Below are 24228 nucleotides of genomic sequence, written 5' to 3'. Positions count from 1 at the left end.
TAACATATTTGCTAATTCTAAACATAAGACCTTTTTCTTTCCTTCTAAACTTTATTGGCAAATTTGAGGATCAACTTCAAATCCCAGAACCTCTTTTGTAATTTTAAGAGCCATTCCTCTCACTTATAATTTAATCAACCACAAGTCACCGTAATTAAACAAATTGTCTCACCTACATTTTATTTAAAGATCTAGGACACTAACCTGCAAGTGTTTAAATCTGCTGAGAATTTTCGTATCCCCAAATCTATTCAAATCTGTCTAGCCAGTTCAAATCATGGACCCGAGCCCCCAAACTGTTACAGTACGGGGTCAACACCTCTGCTAATTTAAAATGCAACACAGAAAAAACTCATCCCATGCAGTAATCGGTGAAAATTCGATAGATCAAGAGCTATTTAAAGTAAAAATTAACTTTATTTCTTAAGATATAACAGAGAATAATTAACTAGCAACTATTTACAAGTCCTTCTTCTAACCTATCTTTTACCTTCCCCCTTCTACAATACTAGTCTGATAAAACTCACAATTAAGGTTTACAAAACAAAACTTCTTAACTCAAAACCAGACAGCTTTCAGTTTTCTCTGGATTCCCGTCTTCTTCTTCTTGGGGATTCTGCTTCACAGGTTACTGGTCAATAAAGATACCTTTTAAGATAGCTATTTTTCAGACAGTCTTTACAGGTTGGCAGTTCTCCTCCCAACTGTTCAATTTTCTCCCATCTTATACCACCAAAGCATTGGATTGTGTTATTGGCTTTTAGGATTGTCAATATACTAAATTCAAACTTGATTGAAGTTTGTTTTTTTTAAAACTGATTGGCCTAATTCAAATCTGTTTTTGTCTTCAGGCTACCAGCTACCCTAGCTACCCCAGTAGCTGGACCACATGTTACATTTTGTTCAGAACACTTGGTGCTATCATTGAGTTTTTAACAGTACACCCACATCTTCATAACACTATTGTTTTATCCTACTACCAAATTATACACCCACCTCTTTCTATACGACTGATTTATTTGCTATGCAATCATAGATCAATGTTAGGCCAGTTAGTTTAACATCTGTCATCATGAAAAGGCTAGAATCCATTAGAAGATGGTAGTAGCAGGTTATTTAGAAAATTTATAATACAGAGGAACCTTGATTATCCGACAGTCAATTATCCGAATATCAAATTGTCCAGCAAGATAGCAAGTTCTTGATGCTTGGCCAAACATTTGATTATCCAGAATTTGATTAACCAAACAAAATACTCCCCACCCATGTCCTTTGGATAATCAAGTTTCCTCCATACATCAGATAAAGTTAACATGGTTTTATGAAAGGGAAAGTGTGTTTGACAAATTTATTAGAGCCATTTAACAGACAATATGAACTTATTTAAATATATAAATGAAAGGGAGAAGTCAAAATGAACACAGATCCCTTAGAAAATGAATCTGGGGATAGTTATGGGGAACAGGAAATTGACAGGAATTAAACTGATTTTGCATTGGTCTTTATGGTGGAAGATACTTCAAACATCCCATTAATGCAAAAGAATGGTGGGGTGGTGGTGAAAGGGGTGGGGTGGAATTAAGTCATCACCACTAGAAAAGTAGTATTGGATAAACTAATGGGACTAAAGGCAGCTAGGTCTTTTGGCGCTGATGTCTTTCATTCAAGGATCTTGAAAGAAGTTGCTACAAAGATAGAGGGTGCCCGATTTGTAATTTTCAAAAAAGTCCATGAATTCTAGAGAAGTACTGGAAAATTGTCAATGTGATATCCCGATTTAAAAAGAGAAGGACGTAAAAAGCAAGTAACCAAAGGCCATTAATCTAATGTCTATTGCTGGAATCAGTTATTAAGGAAGTAATAACGGGACATTTGGAAAATCATAATCTAATCGAGCAGGATCAGCATGACTTCATGAAAGGGAAATAATCTTCTGACTAATTTATTTGAAATTTTTGAGGATGTCTCAACCAGGGTGGATACAGGGAAACCAATTGACATGTAATATTTAGACTTCCTGAAGATGTTCGACAAGGTACCTCAACAAAAGTTGAAACTGTCATATAGCCCATGGTGTGGGAGGTAGTATTTTGGCATGGATAGAGAATTAAGTAATGGCCAGTAAACAGTGATTTATTTTTCAGGTTGGCAATGTGTAACCAGTGGATTCATACAGGGATCAGTGCTGAGACTGCAACTTTTCACAGTATTTATTTATGACTCAGAGGAAAGAAGTGAAAGTACTGTAGCCAAACGTTTAGGCCACACAGAAATATTTAGAAAGGCAAGTTGCAAAGGGGATACAAACATATTACAGAGAGATGTTGATAAGTTATATAAATGAGCAAAAAGATTGGCAAATGGAATATAATGTTGTAAAAAGTGAAGGTTTTCATTTTGAAAGGGATGAACAAAAGAACAGAGCATTAGGGTATTATTTAAATAGAGAAAAGTTGCAACATAAGCTGAACAAAGAGACCTTGGAGTACAGGTGCATAGCTCATTGAAAGTGGTATCACAGGTAGATAGGATAGTGAAGAAGGCACTTGGTATGCTTTCTTTTATTGGTCAAAGCATTGAGTATAGGAGTTGGGAGTCATGCTATGGCTGTACGGGACATTGGCTATACCACTTCTGGAATCCTGCATGCAATTCTCGTCTCCTTCCTGTCAGAAAGATGTTGTGAAACTAAGGGTTCAGAAAAGATTTACAAGCATTTTGCCAGGGTTGGATATTTTGAGCGATAGGGAAAGGTTGAATAGTCTGTGGCTATTTTTCCTGGAGTGTCAGAGGCTGAGGGGTAATAGAGGTTTGTAAATTCATGGGGGGCATGGTTAGGGTAAATAGACACGGTACTTTCCCTGGAGTGGGGGAGTCTAAAACTGCAGGGCACATGTTTAAGGTGAGAGAGTAAAAATTTAAAAAAGACCTAAGGAGGAACATTTTCATTCAGAGGGTAATGCATGTATGGAATGAGCTGCCAGAGGAAGTGGTGGAGTCTGGTATAATTGCAAAATTTAAAAGACATCAGGATGGTATATGAATAGGAAGTGTTTAGACGAATATGGGCCAAATGTTGTAAAATGGGACTAGATTAATTTAGGATATCTGGTCAGCATGCATGAGTTGGACCAAAGGGTTCGTTTCAGTGCTGTATATCCCTATGTCTATGTCTTCAACGTGGGAGTAATTACATATAAAGCACAGGAAGCTAGCACACAGGTACAGCAGGTAATCAGGAAGGCTTATGGAATATTTCATGGGGGTTGGAGTGGGGAAGTCTTTTGGTTTCCCGTATTTAAAGAAAGTTATTATTACATTGGAGGCAATTCAGAGAAAATTTACTAGGATGATACCTGGTATGGAGGGATTATCTTAGGAGCAAAGGTTAAACATGTTGGGATTGTACTCACTGAAATTTAGAAGAATGCAAGGTGACCTCATTGTAACACCACACATTCTTAAGGGGCTTAACAGGGTAAATGCTGAGAGATTGTTTCCCCTTAGTGAAGACTCTAGGACCAGAGGACATAGTCTCAGATAAAAGGAGTATCAATTTAAGATTAAGATCAGGGGTTATTCCTTGTCTCAGAGGGTTGTGCCTCTTTGGAACTCCTTGCCACAGAGAGCTATGGGGACACAATCCTTGTATACATTTAAAGTTGAGATTGATAGCTTCTTGATCAGTCAGGGAATCAAATGTTATGGGAAAATGTAGGAAAGTAGATGTGTGAATGTCGAGTCAGTGATGATTCTGTTGAATATCAGAGTGGTCTGGGTGTCTGAACAGCCTACACCTCATTTCTTACATTCTTGTATGAGGATGTAACAAGCAGGAATGGTAAATAAATGTAGTGTAGGTAGATTTCCAAAACAGGATTCAGTAAGTTACCACATAAAAGGTTACTGTACAAGATCAGATTTCTTGGTGTTGAGGGTGATATATTAGTCAAAATAGTGGTCAGGCTAACTATCAGGAAACAGAACGTTGGGATAAATGGATTGTTTTTACTTTGTGGAACTCCACTAGTTACAGTTTGACAGAGATGAGAGCTAAAACATTTACAATTAATGACTTGAGCAAAGGGACTCACTGTGTGGAAGCAAGTTGTAAGGATAATACAAAGAGCTTGAGGGGTATATAGGTTAAGAGCCATGGAGCCATAGAGTTTTACAGCATAGCAACAGGCCCTTTGGTCCATGCTAATCAGATATCCTAAACTGATCTAGTCCCATTTGCCAGCATTTGGCCCATATCTCCCTAAACCCTTCCTATTCATCTACCCAATGAGATGCCTTTTAAGTGTTAGAATTGTATCTGCCTCATCACTTCTTCTGGCAGCTCATTCCATACATGCACCACCTGCAACGTGAAAACGTTGCCCCTCAGGTACCTTTTAAATCTTTCCTCTTGCAGCAAACCTATGCCCTCTAGTTTTGGACATAGGGAAAAAGACCTTGGCTATTCAGTCTATCCATGTCCTTCATGATGTTTAAAACCTCCATATGGTCACACCTCAGCCTCAGATGCTCCAGGGACAAAAGCCTCAACCTATTCAGCCTCTCCCTATAGCTCAAATGCTCCAATCCCAGCAACAGCTTTTGCAATCTTTTCTGAACTCTTTCAAGTTTTAACAATATCTCTCCCATAGCAAGGAGACCAGAACTGAATATAGTATACTGAAAGTGTCCTCACAAAATTGGACAAAATTCGACAAATGGAGTACAATGTGTGAAACTGTGGGGTTCTACACATCAAGTTGAAGAGTAGGAAAGCAGAGTATTAAGTTAAATGGTCAGAATTTTTGAGTATTGCTGAAAATAAAACATATTTGATCAAATACTTTTATCTTGCAATTACTAGAATGTTTTGAAAAATTTGCAGACAGAAAGAATATGTACACACAATGTACGAGTTTCAACTCAACCAAACTCTTGCTGGCCTATTTTTCAGGACAATGCCACAACTAAGCAGAGTCCACCTGCTTGCTTAAAGTTTCAACAAAGTCTGGCAGTTAACTACTAATCATCATTAACTAATGCATTCCTCACAGTAACATCTGTACCAATCAGAGTCTGTTTGTGAACCAATCAGCACTTATTCTTTCACATAATATAAATGTTGGTTCTTTCTTAAAGTGAGTTTTTTTTGCAAAATCCTGATGAATGCATGATGAAAACCTTTGAAAAAATTTGCTGTTTTTCAGCCTTTCTCAATATTCATATAACTGTACAGAGGTTGCAAATGCTTTTGTGGACAGGAGTCAACATGAAGTACAAAAAAGTTGGCATGCAAGCACACACAGCAAGGTATTAAGAAGGCTGAAAAATGTTGACCTTTACTGCAAGGGGGATGGAGTGTAAAAGCATCAGGAAGTCTTGCTACAACGGTACAGAGTATTGGTGAGACCATACCTGCAGCACTACGAACAGCTTCTGTCTTGTTACTTAAGGAGATATACTTTGTTGGAAACCGTTTCCAAAATGTTCAAATGATTGTTGTCCTATTAGTTTCCAGAAGGTTCAATTGATTGTTGACTTATTAGGAAACATTGAGCAATTTAAGTTCACACTCAATGCAGTATACTCTCCTGAAAGAATCTAGGATGAGGGAACACATTTTAAAAATAGGGAACTTCCCTTTTATGTAATTTAGAGATGAGAAGGAATTTTTCCTCTCAAGAGGGCCATTAGTGTTTGGACTTTTCCCATTGAATAGTGAAGGCTGGGTTAGACAGTTTTTTTGATTGACATCAAGCATTATGTGGGGTAGACTGAAAAGTGGATTTCAAGCCACAATCAAATCAACCATGACAGTCAGCACTCTGAGCCAAATGGCCTTCCTGTTGCTGTTCCTACTTTCTTATGTTGACATCCTTCATTGATGGTTAAAAGAAAAAGATTTGCATTTCTATAGTGCTTTGCATAACCTTAACAATAATTAAGTGAAGTCGTAGAATCCCTACAGTGTGGAAGCAAGCTATTCAGCCTGTACTGATCCTCCAAAGAGTATCCCACCATGGCCAACCCGACATTTTCCTAATCCACCTTGGCTGCACATCCATGAACACAATAGGCAATTCACCATGGCCAATCCACCTGCATATCTTTGGACTGTGGGAGAAAACACAGTTAGACAGTTGCCCAAGGGTGGAATCAAACCCAGGTCACTGGTGCTTGTAGGCAGCAGTACTGACCACTCAGCCACTGTGTCTCCCTAAATCACTGTTGTAATGTTGGAAACGTGGCAGCCATATTGAATTCAAAAATATCTCCCAACAGCAAAGTGATAATGACTGCACAATTTAAATTGTGGGGGTTTTGGCAGATAAATGTTAGTCAGGTTTCAAAAGACAAATGCAGAAATTTCCAGAAAAAGTCAGTAGGTCTGGCAGCATTAGAAGGATGTGTGTCAATTGCGGGGAAATGGGGTTAGTGCAGATGGACATTTTGGTCGGCATGGACCAGTTTGGGCCAAAGGGCCTGTGTCTGTGCTGTAAGACTCCATGACTCTATGTGCAGAGACATAGCAGAGTTAATGTTTCTGGTCCAGTTCACAACGGACAATTCTCTCCTTGTCTTCAAAGTATTTTCCATAGACTGTTATACATCAATGCAAAGTGACACACACTATCTCAGACAAGAGGCAGCACCTGCTGAGGCTAGCAGGGCTGGGGTGAGATTTGTGCCTAGGACCTTGTGTGTATTACCCACTCTGCCTTGATTTAGTTGTGTAAGTGTCCCTCCTGGATTAGGAGGCTTGGGTTCAGGCCTCCACGAGATTTGTGTAATGACATCTTTGAACAAGTTGATTATAAATATATTCACTGACATAGGGTAAGATTAATGTCCACAATTTGTAATCCCAACTGTAACCTTCCCTTTCTTCTTCAATGGATTCTAGTTCCTTTGCTGTCAACTGTCTCTCCCTTCCTACAAACTTAAAAATCACATAACACCACATTATAGTCCAACAGATTTATTTGGAAGTACAAGCTTTCGGAGCACTGCTCCTTCCTCAAGTAGTTAGTGGGGCAGGATCATGGGACAGAGAATGTACAGTAAATTGAGAAGCGATTTTCGTTTCTAACAGTGGGGCAGGATCATGGGACAGAGAATTTACAGTAAAAGTGTCTATACAACAGCTGCAATGTTTTGAACAAACCTAGATTGCTGTTAAGTCTTTAATTACATTATGGGGATGCAGGTTTTCAGTCATTAATTTGTAAATCCCAGAACTTCTTTCAAGCCACATTGCAGAGACAATTTAAAGTTCAAGCTGCAACACCCACCTACCATCTCACTAATGGATTAGAAACTGCTCTATTGGACATATGTCCTATCAATCAATCGTCAATCTACAGAACGATTGGTCAACATTGCTGTTAATTAGCTCCCGTAAGAACAATGAGCCCGCCTTCCTATGAGCGTGTACCGACGGCTGGGCGTCACCCATTCCGGAGCCGAAATTGACAGTCCGACTGACCAATCAAAGTGTTACTCTGGAGGTCGTACACGCGGATTAGTCTACCGGTTGTCAATCAGCACTGTGGGTGGGTTCATTGCCAGCAGGGGCATTGCGCAGGCGTAGTTGCACCAGCCCATGTGTGTGGCCTAACGGTCGCTGGGTGTGCGGAAAATGCGGAAACTGAAAGGGGAGCTGCGGCCGCTGAAGCAGGTGAGAGGGGGCGGAGCAGAGCGGGACTCATGGAGAGGCAGAGGCCGCAGTCTGCTGACTCCGGCACCAGGAAGCCGGCCGGGATCACTCACAAAAGCAGCAAACCGTCCCAAAGACCCCAGAAGTCATCGCGCAGTAAGGTGACGTTTGTTGCGTTCCCGAGCGAGCGCTAGCCCCCCCCCCCTCCCCCGGAACCGGGGCAGGTGAGGGCGAAAACCCCGGGGGATCCGGAGTCGCCTCCAACGCCCAGGCCGATCCCAGGCAAACCCGCATCCGCTTCCCTATTGGGGTCACGGACAGGGGACCCCGGGGACCGCCTGGTGTGACAGCCCACCCACCCCTTCCCCCGGGGCCCGGCTGTCTCTGTCAGGCCCTCCCTCTCTCCCCCCGGGGGGGCCCGGCTGTCTCTGTCAGGCCCTCCCTCTCTCCCCCCGGGGGGCCCGGCTGTCTCTGTCAGGGCCCTCCCCCCGGGGGCCGGCCAAACTCACCATCCCGCTCTTTCTAGATAAATGACTTCCCCCCGGGGGGGCCCGGCTGTCTCTGTCAGGGCCCTCCCGGGGCCCGGCTGTCTCTGTCAGGCTCTCCCCCCGGGGGGGCCCGGCTGTCTCTGTCAGGGCCCTCCCCCCGGGGGCCGGCCAAACTCACCATCCCGCTCTTTCTAGATAAATGACTTTAATCTGTGTTGAGCGAGCAGATCTGTGTCGTCAGATCAGTCTCGGTCAGTAAGGGTCGGAGCAGGCTCGAGGGGCCGAATGGCTTACTTCTGCTTCCTGTTCTCATGTTTAATGTTATGGCTTCCTGTTTTATTGCTTACTGATCACGTTTTTTTTACTGCGCAAGCAAAGTCAAATCTCCACACTTGATTTTAAAATTGATTTTTAAAATATTGCATTGCACTGTAAGATGCACGTTGCGCCCTACTTGGGGTGATAGTGTAATGACACAGTTACTAAGTTGATATGAGAAGTTTCTAATATCTGAACTGTGCGCCAAACTGCCGCGACTTGTCTCACTTGCACTAGTTTCCTGCATTCACGGCAGTGGCAACTTGCATTTTTAGGTAGCACCTTTTAACATAATAAAAGATCTAAAAACGCTTCAGTGGCAAGTAAGAAGACACAAATTGGCACTGAGCCAAAGGGGACGACAGTAAGTCTGGTGAATGAAGACTATAAGATATAGGAGTGGAAGTAAGGCCATTTGGCCCATCAAGTCCGTTGTGCCATTTAATCATGACTGATGGGCATTTCAACTGCACTTACCCACACTCTCCCCGTCGCCCTTATCAATCTCTGCTGTGAATACATTCAATGCCCAAACCTCCACTGCGCTCCATGGCAATGAATTCCACAGGTCCACCACTCTCCTCATTTCCGTTCTAAATTGATCCCGTCTAATTCTAAGGCTGTGCCCACGGGTCTTAGTCTCCCCGCCTAACGGAATCAAATTCCCAGCGTCCTATTTTCTAAGCCATGCATTATCTTGCAAGTTTCTATTAGAGCTCCCCTCAACCTTCTAAACTCTAATGAATACAATCCCAGGATCCTCAGCCGTTCATTGTATGTTAGGCCTACCATTCCAGCGATCATCCATGTGAATCTCTGCTGGACATGCTCCAGTGCCAGTATGTCCTTCATGAGGTGTGGGGCCCAAAGCTGGACACAGTGTTCTAAATGGGGTCTTACTAGTGCTTTATAAAGGTTTGGTCAACGAGATAGGTCTTCATATACATCCTGATGAAGGGAGGTTTATTGAGGGAACATTAAGATTTGGGGCTGAAATGGCTGAAGGCATACCCTCCAGTGGTGGAATAAAAGGAAACAAAACAAAAAAAAGTTACTCCAGATCCTGGAAATCAGAAACAAAACCTAAAATTGTTGGAGAAACTCAGGTCTGGCAGCATCTGTGGAAAGAAGACAGTTAATATTTTCAGAACTGTTTTGGTTTGATTTATTATTATTGTCACATGTACCAAGGTATAGTGAAGTTTTGTTTTGTGTGCAGTATAGGCCGATCGTACTATACAACGTGCATAGGTAATAAATCAGAGCAAAGCAAACAATGTTACACCTGCAGAAAAGGTGCACAGAGGGCAAGGTAAACATTAATTTAAAATTTGAGAATTCCATTCAGAAGTCTGGTAGCAGCAAGGAAGAAGCTGTTCATGAATCTATTCGTACATGTACAAACTTGTACATCTTCTGCCTAATTGAAGAGGACATAACCAGGGTGGGAGGGGTCTTTGATTATGTTGGTTGCTTTTCCAACACAGTGGGAAATATGGATGGAAGGCTGGTTTACATGATGGACTAGGCTGTACTCATGACGTTCTGTAGTTTTTTGCGGTCTTGGGAATAGCAGTTGCAAAACCACATGGTAATGCACTCAGAATGTTTTCTGTGTTGCATCTATTAAAAGTTGGTGAGTCTTCATGGACATGCCAAATTTCCTTAGCCTGCTGAGGAATTAGAAGTGTTGTTGTGCTTTCTTCACCATTGCATCAACTTGTTGGTAATCATTACTCCCAGCAGCTTGACACACTCTATTATCTTTTCTTCAGCACCATTGATGCAGGGCAGGAGCATGCCCTCCTGAAGTCACTGACCAGCTCCTTCATATTGCTGATATTGATGGAGAGATTTTTGTCTTTACACCATGCAACTAAGCTGTCTGTTTCTTTCCTGTATTCTGTCTTGTCATTGATTCACCCTACAATGGTGGTGTTATCAACAACCTTGTAAATGGAGTTGGGGCAGAATTTGGCCACACAGTCATGAGTGTATAAGGGGTATAGTAGGGGGCTGAGTACGCAGCCTTGCAGCGTACTGTTGTTGAGGATTATGGTGGAAAAGGTGTTGTCACCTATTCCTACTGATTGTGGTCTAATGAGTCAGAAAGTTGAGGATCTGATTACGGGGTTGGGGGGTGCCAAGACCTAGATCTCAAGAGTTTAGAGATGAGTTTGTTTGGAATTATGGTGTTGAAGTTGGAACTATATTCAAAAAGCAGAAGTCTGACATAAATATTCTTTAGTGAGTTTTGAGAAGATTTGTAGCTCAAGTTGAGATTTTGGATGTAGGTTTGCTCGCTGAGCTTGAAGGTTCATTTCCAGACATTTTGTCACCTTACTAGGGAACATCTTCAGTGGTCCTCAGACGAAGCACTGCTGAAAATTCCTGCTTTCTATTTATATGTTTGGGTTTCTTTGGGTTGGTGATGTTATTTCCTGTGGTGAAGTCACTTCTGGTTTCTTTTCTCAGGGGGGTGGTAGATTGAGTACCGGTTGGAATGCCATGCTTCTAGGAATTTTCATGCATGTCTTTGTTTGGCTTGTCCTCGGACAAGAATTCCAACCATTACTCTATCAACAAACACATTGAGTTAGAACCCATCTACCACCCCCTGAGGAAAGGAACAGGAAGTGACTTCACAACAGGAAATACCATCAAACCTACATCCATAAATATTCTTGTTATGTAGATATTCCAGGGGTGAGTGTGGGTCGACGGAGATGGCATCTGTGCACCTGTTGTGCTGGTTGGTGAATTGCAAACGGACAAGGCAATCTGGGAGGCTGGAGTTGATGTGGACCATGACTAACCTCTCAAAGCACTTCATAATTATGGAGGTCAGAACTACCATGTGGTAGTCATTGAAGCGTGCTGCTTGATCTTTCTTTGGCACCGGGATGGTGGTGGTCTTGAAGCAGTTGGGGACTTTAGAGGGTAATAAGGAGAGGTTAAAGATCTCAGTGAAAACTCCTGCCAGCTGGTCTGCAAACAATCCAAGTGCAAGGTCAGGAACTCCATCCAGCTGGATTGCTGGTTCTGAAGAAGGGTCACTGGACCCAAAACGTTAATTATGCTTTCTCTCCACAGATGTTGCCAGACCTGCTGAGTTTTTCCAGCAATTTCTGATCATTGTAAAGGAAACGGGTAATGTTCAAAAAACCAGTATTGAAATACAGCAGGCATCTTGAAGCACTGTAGAGCTGAACAATGTTACAGAAATGGGGAGGAGGAATGTGTCATGGAGATGTGTTAACATCAAATTGAGTGTTTTGAAGTCAAGGTGTTTGTGGACTGCGAATCTGTGAGAGATGAGTATATAGGGTTGTGAGAGCTTGAGTACCTAAAATTAGATTGTGTAATTTGGACAATTCCAAAAATGCTGAGACATTTGTAGGTGTTCCTTTGGTTATGGCTGCATAGGTAAGAATGGAACCCTGTGAGAATAACCCCAATCAGCTTACATTGGAGACAAATTGTACATTTTGGCAAAGGCTGCAGAGAAGTCAAGAACAAATAAGTGAAAGTGCACAGCAGTTAAAGGATTTTTTTAAACTTTGTTTATGGCCACGTCATTGCTGTGCTAGTGGAAATCCGTCATGGAACTGAGGATAAGATAGGTATAAATTAGGCATTTTCGAGGGCATTGGAAAGCATCAGAAGGTCAGATATGGAAATAACTTGTGAAGATAGAAGTGAAGAGCTTTTAAAAGGAGATAATAGTGAAATTTTTGAACCGGATTAGGACACCATATAAAGATGGGATGATACTTAGAATATAGTTGAAGCCAGGAAGGAATGCAGCAGACTGGCTATATGATTGAGAGAATAGACAGTAGGCCATGTGGACAGAATGAGGGCTAAGAAATCTTGAGAAATATTTAGGATCATGCCTAGAAGGAATGTGTGTTTGACAAGGAGGTGGGCACCCCTTGTAAGACGTTTAGTTTGAGAATGGGGAGAGATGGCAAAGATGTTATTATATTCCTGTTTATAATTTATTTATTTTATGACCAGGGATGGTGTTTGACTTCAGAGTTACTCATGTTGGGGCTGGCAATGGTATTAAAATTGGCACTTGATAGGTTTTGACAATTGCTATACTATTATTAATATGCTGGATGTAGCAAAATCACTGATCTTTGTTTTATTTGCATTCTAAATGTGGATTTATTGTAGAACTGGTTGATAGGAAGTTTGTACAGATATAAGGATTTTTTCGATAGGCTATTAGATTGTATTGAAGCTTTTAAGAAAGAGATGTGCATCGATTAAATCTGGTAATCAATGAACCATGAGAATGTGTCTCAACAATTGAGAGGATAAAAAAATTGCTTTCTCTCTGAAGTGAAAGCACAAATGTATTGAAATAATGTATTTTAATTTTTCCCCCTATGTGATTATAAATTATATGGAAATAATATTTAGAAAAGTGTTAGGAGAACTTTTTTGTTGAGTACAAAGTTGCACTGACTCTCCCTGTTCTTGCCTGTGTTTAAAAGTTTATGGGAAAATTGTCCCTTTTTTAAATTTCTAAAATTATTTTAACTGGATTCTTCTTAAAACGCTTTTCTTAATTATTTAAATTATTGCAGTAATCCATTTACTGGTGGCATCGCTTCTAAATCAACCCAAGTATTCAGGAATTGCTGGTAAGTTAAGCTTGAATTTGAAATTGATCTGAAACTTGAGGTGTGACAAGAACTGGGACTAGCATGCTGCATCTTTTTGTGGGTTAACACGCAATTTCAACCAAATGTCCTGTGCTGTGACTTAATCGGCAAGGTACTCTGTTTTATTCAGTCTTTGTGTAGGTTGGTGCGGCGGTGTTGTAGCTTTGTTAGTCATTTGTCTGAAGTTGACTCCTGGTATATTTCTCTCAACATTTAAGGAATAGTGGGTATCAAAGCTATGGAAAACGCATGAAGATTTAAGGGTGAGGTGTTAGAGGAACTAAGGCCTGATGCAGGTTAAGGGAAGGTCTTGTGGAAATCTTCAAAATTATATAATATGTCTCAGATTTGAACCAAATTTTAACCAAAGTCATGGGTACCATCCTCTGTGACTGACAAAGATAACCTCTTCCTCCTCTATTCTTCTGGACCTGTCTACAGCCTTTGCGACAGTTGACCTTATTCCACCAGTATTGTTCCATTGTCATCCAGCTCAATGGCACTGCTGTCCTTGTTTCATTCCCTGCTATCTGATTGTAACTAGAGTATCATTTGCAGTGACATTTGAATCCTGAATCCACACTATTATGTCTTGTATGTTCCAAAGATTATCTTTAGTCCCTGCCTGTTTTTGTCACTTGGTGACACCATCTGAAAACACGAAGTTAGCTTCTGCATGTTTGGTGTGTTGATTTTAGGGGATTCACACTCTGTACAAATTGTCGAGTTCTGTGGGTCAGGAGCACACAGAAACAATGGGTCCATTTGGGCAGTCCTGTTTGTGAATTTTGGGAAGGAGGTTGAAGCAGGCTGTGTGGGGTTGCAGGACCTTGAGCTTGGAGGCAGTGCGCAGTCCGGTGATCTTTTTCTCACTGCCTCTGAGCTTACGGTCCCCGGACACCACACAGCCTGCACCTACCTCCTTTCCAGTGTCCACAGAAGTTGCCAGACCTCCTGAATTTCTCCAGCAAATTCTGTTTTTGTTTCAGATTTCCAGCCATCACAGTTCTTTTGGTTTTTATTCAACCTGATGAGAACTGTCTCATCAAGGCCTACTTGATGAGAACTGCCATCTGACAGAATTCTCCTCTGCTCTGAGAATGTACTGTTAGGTTACTTACGTGGAGGTAACTTGTGCTGTGTCAATCAATTGTCTGAACCTTTTTGCCATTGGCAATGGGACAGCTACTCGTGGCATTGGATAAGTGTTATCCTCTTGATTACCTTCATCTGAGGGTTCATAAATCATTCTTATTAAAACCAAATGCCGTATTTTCAAAAACAACACTGCTGGACTGTTTTTGGCAACCGTTAAACTGTTGATGTTAGTGCAATGGGGAATCATGACATTTGTTTTTTGCCTTTAGTTTTCATCTGCTAGAATTTTGGCAAGTTAGTTATTGCTGTAATAGTTGTTAAATAAAATCTCATGTTACATTGTAGATACTAGTAAAATTCAGTTTTTAAGGCACTACAATATTCAACAGCTGATGACACCCAACTGTACGTCACCAGAAACACACTCCCCTCCTGCACTGTTGCGAGGCTATTAATCAGCTTATCAAATATCCACGACTGATATGACATTCCTGATGAAGGGCTTTTGCCCGAACTGTCAACTCTCCTGCTCCTCTGATGCTGCCTGACCTGCTCTGCTTTTCCAGCACCTCACTTTTTGACTCACATTACAGTACTGTGAATCCAAAATTGCATCTAGGCCAGACCAGGTAAGCTAGGCAGATTTGCTTCTCTAAAGTGAGCCAGATGGGTTTTCACAACAATGGATGATAGTTTTATGATTGTGATTACTGAGATTACTTCCAGATTTTCACTGAATTTAAATTTCACCAGCTGCTAAAGAATAATCCTGGATTCTCAGTTACAGTCCAGCAGAATTGCCACCACGCCACCTTGGGGAAAAGCAAGATACCATAATTTAAGACTAGCACCAAAATATTGAAGGTTATTCAGGAAAAAAAAATTGACTTGCCATGTGAAGGATTTTGAGACATGGAATGCCCCTCAAGAATTAATGAAACCATAATATTATTGAATAGAGGAGTAAATAAATATCTGAAAATCAAAGTGTTAGAGTATGCAGGAGAATGGGGCTAAGTGGGAAATTTGTTGAGACTGAGAGCTGAATCGTCTTTGTTTTGTAAAATGTTTTTGTGCATGGGGAAGATACTAGTTGAGGGATTCAAATGTTCTCAAAAACAAGATTGAGCATTCACAACCGGATGAACCTGAGAATGGATTCCTACTTCTGTGACCCGTTGTGTGAAGTTTGTTATTCACACTGGGAGGGTGCAACGTCTGACAGCTTGCATTTTTTCAGACTCCTAAAATGTTTCAAAAGAAGAAAGCTAATGCAATGAAATCCCTGAACATGTGGGCCACTTGTCCAATTTAAGATGAAAGAAATTGCACCTTTTTCTCAAGGTGATCTATACATTAAAGGAAACTGTTTTTCTGCAAAATTTCCCTGGATTTGCTATGCACTTGCTATCAATTATACTGTTTTAACAAGCTTAGAGATTAGGTTAATGTAAAAGGTTTGAGAGTATTTACTAACTAATACTAGGGACATTTTCAAACTTAGTTTGCAGAAGTTTAGAAAATGGGCAGCTACTGACTTTTAGCAAGGGGATGTGATGTGTTGTGATAGCAAAGATTGGTGAAAGACAAAGAGCTGGGACCAATAAAGAAAACTATATCGAGCTGCTGGATTGTATGCACGCTATTGGGCGCAACCAAATTGTTCGTTCATAAATATAGGTTTGTTATTTGCCATTTCTCAAATCTTGGTGGAGAAAAAGATGCAAATTGTCATTGTACAGATAATGTATATCTGTTGGCCTTTTTGAAATTTCCTAGGCACGAACCACAAAAACACTCAGGTCCCTCCAGTTTGCTAATCCTGGCCGTCAGATTACAGAGTTCACGCCAGAAGCCAGTCGGAGAGAGAAACGCAAGCAACAGACAAAGCCACCAAGTCAGTCTAATGCAGATAGGTAATGTATTTGTGGTGTATTTGAAAATTGAGAAATAAAGTTGAGTACACATAGAGTGCAATCTGGATCCACCAGTTCATAGCTATTGAATTGAGGGAGCTGAATGATTTTACAATTTCACTTTCACTCAATGGTTAGGAAAATTGATATATGATTGTGAATACAGTGGTTTTTAAATCTTCCATGAGGTTGGAGGGGGGCTGCAACTGTTAGGACACAGCTCTTTGCCGGAATTCTGCAAGAATGCTTCAGTTACTTTTGAGAAGCAAAATGTAAATAAATGTGTTAGAGAACACCAAAAATGTTTTTAAAAATTGTAACGACCATATGTGCAGAAAAATGAACTATAAAATGCCCTTGGGGTTTCTGTTCAGTTTCCAAAGGTCTTTGTGGGCTTAAGTTTGAAAAACTTTTGACTCAGCCTTTCTGTACTTGATGCTGTTCACTTTTCTAGGAATCATCAAATGGATTGTGGTCTGTGTATTGTATGATGGCTCTTCCATTTTTGTAAAGTCCCTCCATAATTCTGTCTACATCACCAGTGATTAGCTGTTGCCTGGTTTGGTCAGCCTCTGACAAGTTACTGGAGCATTTTAAACCCAAAATTCAACAATCTTCTACTGATCTAGGACATTTGGGTGCCAAAGCTAGTTGCCTCTGATTTGGCCTCCTTAACCCACCCACCTCCAATGGCTTTGTCTTGATTGTATTTATGGGTTTTCGGGCAGTTTGAACATGTTCAAATTGGGGTAGGTAACAATCTTTCTGTTTAACTCCTGTTTAATCAGTTTCATTGGCTATTCTGGGATCTTACCAAACCATTTCCCCATGATATAGTTTAATTTTCTCTTTATCATTTATACTTCCATATTCTGCACCTTTGGCCAGAAAACTTGTTTTTTCTCTCTTACTCTATGTTAACGCTGAAACTTTCTGCTGAAATTCAAGCTCTAATCTCCTGCTTTCTGGCTCTGTCAGCCACTTAGTCACTTGGGCAATTATTCTTGGTGCAGTACTTCAAGCAGATTTTGGTTCTGACTCTCCTATCTGTTCTGCATGGGGACTAAGGTCAAAATACCCAAAATATATCTGGAATCACTTCAGGAGGTTCTTTCACCTGTGTTTTCCCAGCGATAAATTACAATGATCCTCGATGTAGAGAAGCTGACATTTCAGTGGTTTGTTTTTCCTTTCCTATACTGTCCTTTGTAGCACCATTTTCCATCTTGATATAAAACAATATTAAGAGAATTTGCTAAGGTGCTTATACTCGTAAAAATAATTATAGTAACTGACTTTTTCTCTTGGCTTCCAGTTAGTTACTTTTATTAATCTATTCAAGTTTATTTCTTATATTTAGACTGGTCAGAGTTTGTTTATATTGGTCAAATCGGACTCACTTGCCATGTGTCCTGAGTCTAATTTGAGGCCCTAGTCTCTGTTACAGAAAAACAACTGTGAGGTGAATTCAATTATTTTTATTGTTCCCCTCTTCTACCATGGCAGAGGTAGTTTTCAATTTCCTTACTTATTGTTCTTTTTCTTTTAAATAGGTGGTGGTGTGTTTCCCCAAGCTGTGTTTGTGAAGTCCAATTTAAAAATGACCCTTAGCAATTTCCTTTGTGTAAAAACAAAAATGTAGAATTTATTAACACATTCACAGCCCAATGTAATGGTTTGCAACGCATGTTCACATGCATACATGCTCATCCAAGGAAGAAAGAAATAGAAGAGAAGGGAGAGAGTTGCAAATTAGGAATTGTGTACAATCAAAGATACTGTCAAGAGGTCACATGAATTTGAGTGCAGTAATTCAATGTCCACTGACAATCTCTTTTTATTGGTAATGGAGAAAATTCCTTTTGGACTACCAATACAGTTAAATTGCTGGTAAAGGTGCATTGGTTGTAAATTGTTTCACTTAAGTGGTGAAATACAGATATTCCACCCCTCACTCCGACCAGAAGTTAGACTTTTGAGTGATTTGAAATTAGAGGTAGTTTATGCAACGTTCTCTTTTGGTGTTATAAGCAGGTTGATGAAAACAGTCAAAGGTGTATTAGAGCTGGTCAAAACCCAGCAGTTGCACTTGAGGCTTGGGTTTTGATTAGCTTGCTTAGTTAATGAGGTTGCTTTTGATGTCCTCTTGTCCAAACCTATTAAGATAATAGGTTTACTTACTTTTACTTACTCCAAACTTCCTTTTGAGCTAATCTTGTTATGGGGACCTGTTATCTGGGGTTCCTGTGTGTTGCCTAGGCGGTCATAAACATGGGAGAAGTGACATTCCAGAGAGATAGTGAGTTTGCTTTTCTCCTGGTAATTGCTGTAATTTCTAGAAGCGGCCAACTTGCCCATTCAGTATTTGCTAGTAGTCATTTTAAGTTCAGAGGAAGTCTTTATTTTTAAATAAAGTAATTTAAACAAAGTGATATAGTTTTAACAAGACAATTTACAATCTCTTTTCCTGTCCTCTGGACATTATGGAATATTTTGTATCTTCTACAATCTAAGTGAATTACCTGGCTAGTTTGGTTATTCATCTTATTGTAGCACTTTTTTTCTTTTTGAGGATCTTGTAAGGCATACACAATAAACTGGAGCAGCTTTGTGATTAATGAGATCCCAATCAAAAGTGCTAGTTCCTGTCTTGTTATTTCCAACCCACAATTTCTCCCTTAGGTTATTGTGCACAGCCAGCTAAGTTAAAAATCTCATTACCTACATTGTGTTTGGTTTCTCTAAAACTGAAATAATATATTATTTGTTTTAACATACATATTTAACTGGCCTTCAGGTGGTCCTGTTCAGCTAAACATTTTTCTTTTAATTGCTTTTTTCCTGAACCAGTTTGTATTCAGGCAGTTATATTTCCGAATGTGTTTGCAATCTTTGAATTAAGAACCCTATGTAAGTATTTCTTTAACATTTAATGTACTCCATCCTGTGCTCAGATTCCATTTTGAGATGGAATATTCAAATACACTCCCTTTTGCCAACTTCCTTTCATTCAGTTGAGAAATCTAATGGCTTTCCTATATTTTCTGCAAGCCTACCTTCACCAATCAATTCATACACTAGGCTTTGTATAGCCAATAATGTTACAGGGATTTAGTCATTTGTTCACCTTGCTTGGTGCAGGCATGGAGCAAGACAGTGATATCCTGATCAGATCATTGTTTGCTGTGTATTACGCAAACTCACAGGCCAAAGATCCTCACTTTTGAATCTGAAATTTGCCTGATTTACCCTGAAAGGCAGCATGCTCAAATTTTAACAAGTTTTGCCAGCCATATCATAATGCTACTATGCAATGAGGAAATGCATTATATTCCATTAATAAGATGCTGCTGCTCAGACAGTTGAACAGCATTGTGTATGCATTTCATTGCTGCTATTATGCGAGTATGTCTGCCATTTACTTCAACAATTGGCTGATCAGATCAGATGAGTTCGAATAGCAGCAGAAAGACTAGACTCAACCACTTCACACTTAGAAAACCCAAACCAAAATGTCTGCTGTTAGATGTGACTGCACTGTTAAGTGCACTAATAGTTACATGAACAATTTTCAGCAATATAGATTGAAATTCCAACACTGTTTACTAGATTGTTTCTAGTTCCTTTTGTGTCCTCTTCCCCAATCAGAAACAGATTTTGTTTTCTGAGTCTAACCAAAGAAAAAGATTTCTTTTTGCTTTCTGTTTCTGGATCTTGATCTTGTGCTAAAGCTAATTTAGTGACAGTCAATGTAGGGTTGAAAACCAGTAATGACAGTCTAACTGCACATTGGCAGGGGAAGTTAGATAATGTTGAAGTTACTTTTATGGAGAAAGAGGATTATCTTTACAATGTCCAAAAATATTAACGTTGGTGGAAACCTCTTTGCAAAGAAATCTCCAAAGCGAGAAGAGTAAGAAATTTACAAATACATGAGGTGAATTCATTGAAATATGTCAAACTTCTTAAAAGGCTTGATAGCGTTGATGCTGGATTGCTGTTTTTTATTATTGGAAAGTCTAGAATTTGCTGTGGTTGGGGGGGGGGGTGGGGGACGGTATAGTGCGGCGGTGGCAGAGGGCACTAGTCTTGGGATATGAAATTGGCTATTGAGGACTGAGAGAAGGAGGCATTTCTTCACTGAAGGATGTGAGTATTCAAAATTCTCAACCTTGACAATACTTTGTTTTGACACATAAATTGATGGTTGATTGACAGTAGTGTAGAAGATCAGCCATGATTTTATTAGCGGAGGGAATTTGAGCCTTACCTATGTCAAGCATTCCTTTGGTTAACAAAACATCAAGGGATATTTTAATGACTGATTTAATTCTTGTGATTGAATGGAGTATTAGCAATTGTGCTTTATAACTTAATTTTAAATTTCATTGTCCATCAAATGTCAGTTGCATACAATTAATTATAGATACAGAAGCTGTCACGCCAGTTCTATTGTATCATGAGATTGACATGATAGAATCTTAATTCCCAACACAAGCAAGTGTCTTATAACATCAGGTCGGTTGTTGTACAGGACAATGAAAACTTTATCTGTCAGATTTCTGCACTAGCGTTTGATAGTCTTTTGGCTTTCATAACTATTTCCCCTCTTTGTAACAAATTCCATGTCCTCTGCTTCTCAATTCAATTCCTTTTGAACATACGACTGAGGAGTAGGCCATTTGGCTCCTTGGACCTGCTCCACCATTCAATCAGATCATAGCTGACAGCTTTAGTTTTGAATTCCATATACCCATCTTCCATGTTTCTCAATAACATCTAACCTGATATTACACGCAGGCTACTTACGTGTAATTTATTGGGTAGTGTCTCCTAAGTCCACGAGCTTCATCTTTGAGGAGGTTGAATCATCACCACCTCCAGGTTTCCCTTCCAAGATTGATTACATTCTAAAGAGGATCTGGCCTCTGAATCAGAATCATGGAATTTCTCATCTAGCAGCATTGTGGGAGCACTTTTACTATGTGAACTGCTGTGGTTCATAAGGCAGCTCAATACTACCACTACTTCAATATTGTCTTTGGACAATAAATTCTGTTTTGCTGGTGCTGTCCCTAGAATGAATATCAAAATTAGGGTAACTACATCTGTGTGCTCAATCATTCTTAGGTTTTTAATTAATTTGAAAACAAACTGATGAAATGAAACTACTATTAATTAAATTCAGTGTTTATCCCTTTTCTAAAAATCAAAGGTGATCAACTGTCATTTGTATTGTGCATCTTTATTAAATTCGTAACTGGACAACAGTAAAATTATTTTTCATGAAACTGCAATGTTCTGATCAAACTGCACCTTGACCATTGTTAAATTTTGAACTCCAAGATGCAAAGGAAAATTGAAGCAATACAGGTAAGTGGTACCATAAAATTGGCCTCTAACACTAGAGGATTGTTTCATTGAGGGAAATCAGTTCACTTCAGTTGCTGGATTGTTGGTTTACAGAGCAATGTGATGACAACAGCATGGGTTCAATTCCCATTACCGGTTTGAGGTTACCATGAAGGACTCCTTCTCAACCTCCTCCCTCACCTAAGGTCTGATGGCCCTCAGGTTAAATCACCACCAGTCACTTCTTTCTCTCATTAGAGAGCAGCCCCAATGGTCTGGTAAGACTATGGTGAAACAACATCTTTCTGAGACTGGTTTGTTTGTTTGTTTGTTTAACTTTGGATTAAAAGTGCAGATTTGCTATGGTCGTGACTCTACTTTAAATGTTCGGAACTCAAAAGAAACAGCGATGGTTGAAAGAAGGAACATTGGTTCTTACTGGTTACAAACTAAACTTGCACTATTGCAAAGAATTTCTTTGCAGAGTTGGAATAAATTTCTCTGTAGTTCATTGGCAGTAAAAGCTCTGGTTCTTCAGTTGCTAGTTAAATACTGTGATGTTATAAGATAGCCCTTTCTGTATGAGGAGCAATGATAGGCAGAATAGGCTTCTGATTTTGTATTTCTGAAAACAATATATAGGAATTTGCTGCATGCATTTTGTAAGGTTTGAAAATTTGGGCTGGAATTGAGTGTGCCCTAAATGGAGTAGGGTATTTGAGAGTTTATTTTCATGCTTGATACAGAACTGGCTTGAAGGTAAAAGACAGTGGTGGTGGAGGGTTGCTTTTCAGACTGGAGGGCTGTGACCTGTGGTGTGCCACAAGGAAATGTGCTGGGTCCATTGGTTTTCGTCAGAAATGATTTGGAGGTGAACGTGGGAGGTATGGTTAATAAGTTTGTAGATGACACCAAAATTGGAGGATGAGTGGACAGTAAAAAAGGTTACCTTTTGATCAGATGGGCCAGTGGGCTGAGGAGTGGCAGATGGAGTTTAATTTAGATAAATGTGAGGTGCTGCATTTTGGCAAGGCAAGCCAGTGCAGGACTTATACACTTAATGGTAAGGTCCTGGAGAGTGGTGTTGAACAAAAAGACCTGGAGTCCAGGTTCACAGTTCCTTGAAAGTGGAGTCACAGGTAAATAGGATAGCGAAGAAGGCGTTTAGTATACTTGCCTTTATTGGTCAGAGCATTGAGTGTAGGTGTTGGGAGGTCATATTGCGTCCATACAGGACAATGGTTAGGCCACTTTTGGAATACTGTGTGCATTTTTGTACTCCCTGCTATAGGAAGGATGTTGTGAAACTTGAAAGGGTTCAGAAAAGATTTACAGGAATGTTGCCAGGGTTGGAGGGTTTGAGCTATAGGGAGAAGCTGAAAACACTGGGACTATTTTCCCTGGAGTATCGGAGGCTGAGGGGTGATGACCTTATGGAGGTTAAAGATCATGAGGGGTACGGATATGGTAAATAGACAAGATCTTTTCCCTGGGGTAGAGGAGTCCAAAACTGGAGGGTATAGGCTTATGAGAGGGGAAAGCTTGAAAAGGGACCTCAGGGATACCTGAGTAGTAAAGGTATGGAATGCTTTGCCTGCTACGGTAGTAGATTCACCAAGTTTAAGTGCATTTAAGTCGTCATTGGACAGGCATATGGATGTACAAGGAATAGTGTAGGTGGGATGGGCTTCAGATTAGTATGACAGGGCGGCGCAACATCAATGGCCAAAGGGCCTGTACTGCGCTGTAATGTTCTGTTTCACGCAGAGGGTGATGCACGGATGGAATGAGCCGCCAGAGGAAATGGTAGAAGCTGTTACAATTACAATATTTAAAAGGCATCTGGATGGTGATATGGGCCAAATGCTGGAAAATGGGACTAGATTAATTTAGGATATCTGGCTGGCATGGACAAGTTTGACCATAGGGTCTGTTTCCGTTCTGTATATCTCTGACTCTATAATCTGGGGAAAAACAATTACTCCGGTTTATGTAACAAAGTTACTTTCTGTTGCAGTATGATAATCTGATAACTCCGATTGACTATTTGTTCTTTCAGGCAAACAATGCCAATAAAAAGCAAGGTTTATGACAGTCAAGGCCTCCTCATCTGTAGCAGGATGGATCGGTGTGATTGCTTGGATGAGGATTGTTTGGGCTGCTTCTACCCCTGCCCTAACTGTGGCTCCCAAAAATGTGGAGTTGAATGTCGCTGTGACCGCAAGTGGTTGTACGAACAAATTGAAATTGAAGGTGGTGAGGTAATTCGCAATAAAAACGTGAACTAAGCTTTTGAAGATTTTTGAAAGATATTTTTATTTATAACTCTAAACTAGAATGTGCCATTTCCCTCTGTGATCATTTAGGAATGTAGACTTGTCAAAGTATTGGTTCGAGGAACCAAGGTTCGTTCCAGTGAGGGGATACCAATTGCAAATCTTAAAATGTATACTTATATTTAAAATGTTCTAAGATTAAAACATTAAAAATGTATGATCAACAGTGTTAAATACAGTATGCTGTAAGTGCGAATGTTGGCTGGAGAATTGTATTTTATCTACTTTGAATTAACACGTTCACTTTTTAAGCAATAAATCCTACTTTTATTGGTTACTTTGTTTACTTTAAATTACTGGATAATTAAAAAAGATCAGTGCAAAATTAAATTATGTCTAAACTGTATCCATGTATTAACTGTAAATAAAACTCATTCCTTTCTCATA

At 40.0% G+C, this 24228-nt stretch overlaps 1 protein-coding gene and 1 long non-coding RNA gene across 3 annotated transcripts in view; one reads left to right on the top strand and one right to left on the bottom strand.

Annotated features, from left to right (window-relative positions):
• The window catches only part of LOC122557705, a 17862-nt gene extending 9398 nt beyond the window's left edge, over positions 1 to 8464 (bottom strand). The window contains exon 1 of the long non-coding RNA XR_006313918.1: positions 8324 to 8464. This is a non-coding gene — a long non-coding RNA (uncharacterized LOC122557705). The remainder of the gene's footprint in view (positions 1 to 8323) is intronic.
• LOC122557704 (ARL14 effector protein-like) lies at positions 7539 to 24228 on the top strand. Of its 2 annotated transcripts, none has more exons than XM_043705585.1 (3): positions 7539 to 7678; positions 16017 to 16153; positions 23565 to 24228. In XM_043705585.1, the coding sequence occupies exons 1-3, from the start codon at positions 7640 to 7642 to the stop codon at positions 23791 to 23793; spliced, it is 405 nt and encodes a 134-aa protein (XP_043561520.1). In that variant the 5' UTR covers positions 7539 to 7639; the 3' UTR covers positions 23794 to 24228. The 2 variants fall into 2 exon arrangements, with proteins under 2 accessions (XP_043561520.1, XP_043561519.1); XM_043705584.1 differs by lacking the exon at positions 7539 to 7678 and adding an exon at positions 7685 to 7818.

Source organism: Chiloscyllium plagiosum, chromosome 16 (genome assembly GCF_004010195.1).
Source record: "Chiloscyllium plagiosum isolate BGI_BamShark_2017 chromosome 16, ASM401019v2, whole genome shotgun sequence".
NCBI classification, from domain to species: domain Eukaryota; kingdom Metazoa; phylum Chordata; class Chondrichthyes; order Orectolobiformes; family Hemiscylliidae; genus Chiloscyllium; species Chiloscyllium plagiosum.
Note: the sequence above shows the minus strand (reverse complement) of the source record. Positions and strands in the feature narration are given on the sequence as shown.

What these genes read in the sequence shown, in the direction of transcription:
- LOC122557704 (XM_043705584.1), top strand. Translation starts at nt 7,708, where the DNA reads ATGGAGAGGCAGAGGCCGCAGTCTGCTGACTCCGGCACCAGGAAGCCG. An exon ending in AGAAGTCATCGCGCAGTAAG is followed by an intron (nt 7,819 to 16,016) that starts GTGACGTTTGTT and finishes GAAATTTCCTAG; the next exon opens with GCACGAACCACAAAAACACT. An exon ending in AGTCAGTCTAATGCAGATAG is followed by an intron (nt 16,154 to 23,564) that starts GTAATGTATTTG and finishes TTGTTCTTTCAG; the next exon opens with GCAAACAATGCCAATAAAAA.